The following is a 4,927-nucleotide window of genomic DNA, read 5'->3' on the forward strand; positions in this document are numbered from 1 at the left end:
GCTGCAATCAAGGCTGATTTAGAGTTAAAGGACGCATGCCCGACTGATTCGGTGTTGAAGGAACTAACGGAGGGATCTAACTAAAAAACAATTGACAAAGCATTAACCATTTTAAGTCATCAATAAAATTAAGACTAAATTGAGAATTCGGTACAGGGACAAATTTGATGGTTTCCTCAAAATTTATGTTATTGCAATACCTTCACTATTAGACGTTGAAGAGAGACTGACCAAAAAAAAAAAAAGAAGTTGAAGAGACAAACGACATCGTTTTATTTCAAAGCATTGCTTTACCAATTACCATATCGTCATCATCAATTGATTTCATTTTCGAAACCCTAACAAACCTTCATCATCGTTTTCCTCCAATCCACCTCTTTTCTTCTTCAATTCTCACTCATCCTAGCTTCCATTCAACTTCTCAATTCACACTTTCTTCAATTTTCACCCCCTCTTTACAAAACCCTAACTCACAGTGAGAATGAAGAAATCTTCACAACAAACAGTGGCAGCAACACATTCAGATCTACCTGACGAGTGTTGGGAGTATATCTTCAGATACGTCGTTATAGACGATTTGGATTCTGTATCCCTTGTCTCCAAACGGTTCCTCTCTATCTCGGACCGTCTCCGATTCTCAATCCTTGTCGAAAGTGAAACACTCCCTATCCTCAATCGCCTCCTCGAAAGGTTCACCAACCTCAAATCCCTGAGTTTCTCGTTTTTTCACAACGACAACCTTGACATCAACAACCTTCTCTGTAATATCTTTCATTTTCCATTGAACAAACTCACATCTCTAGATATTTTCGCTCTATGCCCCTTTCCCTCAAATGGGTTTCGAGTTTTTTCAAAAAAGATTGCAACTTTGACCTCTCTAACTTGTTCCTACAGTTTTCTTAGTAACAACGACCTATCACTCATTGCAGAGTGTTTCCCTTTGCTCGAAAAACTCAACATCTTTCGGCCTTTTGATAGACAACCTTTATCTAGAGTAAACAAACTTAACTTTATTGATGGATTGTACTCTCTGTTATCCAAGTGTCGATTTATACAACATTTGAATCTTAACCACGCAGGTTTTCTGAACGATCAACATGTTGCCGAGTTGTCTTTGTTTCTTGTTGGTTTGAAGTCCATTGACCTTAGTTTTTGCTATGATCTGACAGAATCAGCCTTGTTTTCGCTCGTAAGAAACTGTCCTTCACTTAGTGAGATTAAAATGGAACGCACAAGTATTGGGAAAGAGAGTGCAGTGAGATCTAATATTTTGAGGGATTTTGTTGGTGCAAGCTCTCAACTGAAGTCTCTCTGTTTGGCTCAATGTGAGCACTTGAAAGATGAAAACATCATATTGTTTTCTTCCATTTTCCCCAATTTGGAGCTGCTTGATTTGAATTATTGCGATCAAATATCTGAAGGTATTTGTCAAGTTTTAAGGAGATGTTGTAAGATTAGCAATTTGAATTTAAATGGATCTTCAAGAGTGAATCTACTTGGGATAAACTTTCTAGTTCCCAAGCTAGAGTTGTTGGACTTGTCATATACGAAGGTTGATGATGAAACACTTTATGTCATCTCAATGAATTGTCCTGGGCTTTTGGAACTATTACTGAAAGGTTGTGAAGATATCACACCAGATGGAATGAAACACGTGGTAAAAAACTGCACACAATTGAGAAAACTGAAAAGTATGTTTGGGGGGTTTTCTTATTAGCAACGAAATTAGGAAACTCTTCTCGCGTCGGGGATGCCTTCTTCGCACGCATCTTTGAGATGATTTTTGAACTTTGTAAGTTGCTTTTGTTTTTAGATTTAATTGTCCGAGAAATTACTTTTTTTAAAATATCTACTCCCATATGTGCATTTATGATAAGTGAATGGTTGCGAGTTGTTGTACATTCAAACAACTCCCACACAAGGTCAACACTCTTCAAATTACCCTTCAACATTGTTCAGCTGTTTAGTCAATGGTAGTGAGATCATGTCCTTCAAACCCTTTTAGTGAACGGTTGCTAGACAACCATCATCTTTTGTAGTGTATGAATCTCATGTCTTTTCACTAACAATTTTTGTTCAATTTGTCATCATTGCATCCAAATATGGTTTTTGATAGAACACTATGGCGTCATTTGATCCATGTAGCCGACCCCACTTAGTGGGATAAGGCTTGGTTGTTGTTGTTGTTGTTGTTGTTGTCATCATTGCATCATTTGTTTGCTGATGTTGTTGAAATTAGTATCTTACGTTTGATTTATGCCGCTGGCTTAAGTTCGATAGCATTAGTGTAGTAATATTATATCACTTGTCACAAATCTGTCAAAAATGTTTTAGACTTAGAAGAGCATTTCTCTTTACTGGTTCTGTAACTTCTATTTGGTTCTTTAGTCTAGTGGTAGCGGGAAGACAGTTTATTTCATTAGCTACATTACACGCAGGAGAATCAGAAGTATGATATCTGAGAAAATCTGTTGTTCAATTTGTGGACTTTTGATTACCAAGGAAAAGCAAAATAAGTAGAATGCTAATAATTTTTCAAATGCAATTTCTTTTCATTATGATAGTTTTTCTAATTTAGTTACTTTACCAAGGTTTTGGTGACATTGTAGATGTTGCAATTTTGCTTAAACAACAGAAAGAGTATTATATTGTGTACTTTTTTGAATTTGTTTATATGGATTCTTTCATCTAAGTAACTAAATAGTGTATTATTTTTACAGTAGTTGGGACTTATGATCTGTTTGGGACTTATGTTTCCTTGTATTTCCTTTAAGACAACCCGAGTATGTATGTACTGTATTAGCACAAAATGTATGATATCGTGTTACTGTGTTGTAGACTACCTAGGAACCATAGTTGTGTTGTTATTTCAGTGATATCCTACACTATTGGTTATGTACGTACACTTTTGTGCGCCATAGAATATCTATAGCGTTTGATTTTTTTATGAGAAAATTTGATTTAATTATATCCGTTGGCTTAATTGAAGGCAGGCACAACAACTAATATCACATGTATGACATAAATGCCTTACTTATATGAGTTAGGATCCTATCCATTTCTGCATTTCCCAAAAGAAATTGAGGTGTCTATTACTATAGTTTTAAAACAATAAAAGGGGATTAATGCACACATTTTTAGAATTTGTGACATAAATTGAATTTATCATAAATATCTCAACACTCATAACAGATCCCAAATTTCATGTAATTTAGATCTTTCAAGTAATTAGGATATTTCTTGTAACAAGATAACTGAATTTGTAATTTCTAAAATTTGCATATAGTGGCAATCCTTGTTATTAGCCTCAGTTCTTGTGCATGAAGTTTTTATAATTTGGCAGGACAAGCTCCATAACCATATCAGAGAAGTATCATTTATTACTTGACAGCAATCACATACTCATTCTGAACAACTTAAAAAGATGATCCAAAGCAAAACTTAACCAAACTGAATCTACCGTATGCATTCATATAGTTGTGTCTTATTCTCATTCCGGTATACCTTTATATGTTACTCAGTAGTAAACAAAAAAAGGCATTCTGATATGCTGCATGTTTTTTAGTGAACTGCTGTTAAGATTTGCTTGTTTTGATGTCTGTCTAGTTATTGATCAGTTTTTTGAGTGGGGTTTACTACAGTGCCGCGGCTGTTATATAGCATACATGACAGCAGCAGCTTCAATTGATGCAAATTAGCTGATGTAGTTTTAATTTAGGGAGTGTTGGTGTCAGTGTGGTGAATTTGTCTTGGTCTGCACTGTGTGATTCTGTCTTGGTGTAGTGATGTATTTTCAATTTATGGGGCTGCTGTTTGGTAGAAAGGTTATAATAATGCCTCGTCACTACTCTTCTTTATCTTATATTCGCAAATGCCTCGTCATATGATTTTGTCAAGTTTGCTCTTTGAGATCCTAGTTAATATATGTATAAAATTTTCTTTTTGGAATCCAGATGTGTTTGTGTCATTCTAATAACACATTTAATTTAGGTAATTTAGGTATATATGAATAGGATCCTAAGTCATTTTGTTTCCATCATCAAAGTTCTGATATCTAGCTGTTGGGTCTTTATTTCTGCGGTTGTGGTTGTTAATTAGGTGTAGGCTTCACAGCCAATTGAGTGACATTTGAAATAATGTTCATTCATTTTGTGTATGCTGCTACAGGTTACCGGAGATCGAGGCAAAGATTGCAAGATTGCAGTTCAAAGAAAAAACCTGTCTTGTTTGATTAGTGTGAAGTGTTCCAGCTGATCTGTTGAGTGACAGATTTCATTAACCTTGTTACTATTTATTCTGACTGCTGGGGTTACTCTTGTTTTAATTTGCTAATGAATTTGATGAAATGTATCAACCTTAGGTTAAATCAGACAATCATTTGTTTCTTTTACTTGAAAAGAAGCCTTTATAGGTTTGTAAGTGATTATCTATAGAAAAAGTCAGATCAGGGAGAATCTAATATATTTGTGAATTCCATGTCATATTGGTTTGAATCGGTTAGAAATTTGTCTAGATATTCTGTAAAATGGTGTCTTGTGAGATACAAAAACTTACATTTGCTTTCATCAAGTAAAATGATGAATCTTGTAAAGTTGAACAGTTGCCAGGCTTGCGCAGTTACTCAAAATACAAACAAAATAGACAATCATTGCATAGCTTAGACCATGCAATCTACATACATATGCTTCTACCTTGTCACAGCTAATCTAGAATATATACTATATGCTACATAAGCTAGCTACTTACAGAACAACAAACAGATCACCAACTCAAATTCAGCAGCAACAAATTTGGCATTCATATCAGCAACTTAAAGTTAACAACTAATATTTAATATAAGTAGTTCTAATGTTCTATAAATCTAAAAGTGGTTGCTGCAAAGAAAGCTGCAAGTAATGACCTCATTATTGAAATACAATTCTTGAAA

At 34.6% G+C, this 4,927-nt stretch overlaps 1 protein-coding gene across 2 annotated transcripts; it reads left to right on the forward strand.

Moving 5' to 3' along the window:
- The first annotated feature begins 320 nt into the window (after positions 1 to 320).
- LOC146912953 (uncharacterized) lies at positions 321 to 4,481 on the forward strand. 2 transcript variants are annotated; one of them, XR_015013215.1, is made up of 2 exons: positions 321 to 1,792; positions 4,168 to 4,481. XR_015013215.1 is itself a non-coding variant. In XM_085716263.1 (2 exons), exons 1-2 carry the CDS (start codon positions 482 to 484, stop codon positions 4,233 to 4,235), a joined length of 1,008 nt encoding a protein of 335 aa, XP_085572389.1. In that variant the 5' UTR covers positions 321 to 481; the 3' UTR covers positions 4,236 to 4,481. The 2 variants fall into 2 exon arrangements, 1 of the variants encoding a protein (XP_085572389.1); XM_085716263.1 differs by having other exon boundaries at positions 321 to 1,421.
- Positions 4,482 to 4,927: the final 446 nt, after the last annotated feature.

Source organism: Medicago sativa, chromosome 6, assembly GCF_051527215.1.
Source record: "Medicago sativa cultivar Bolivia chromosome 6, Bolivia_mono, whole genome shotgun sequence".
NCBI classification, from domain to species: Eukaryota; Viridiplantae; Streptophyta; class Magnoliopsida; order Fabales; family Fabaceae; genus Medicago; species Medicago sativa.

What these genes read in the sequence shown, in the direction of transcription:
- LOC146912953 (XM_085716263.1), top strand. Translation starts at nt 482, where the DNA reads ATGAAGAAATCTTCACAACAAACAGTGGCAGCAACACATTCAGATCTA. An exon ending in TTGCGATCAAATATCTGAAG is followed by an intron (nt 1,422 to 4,167) that starts GTATTTGTCAAG and finishes ATGCTGCTACAG; the next exon opens with GTTACCGGAGATCGAGGCAA.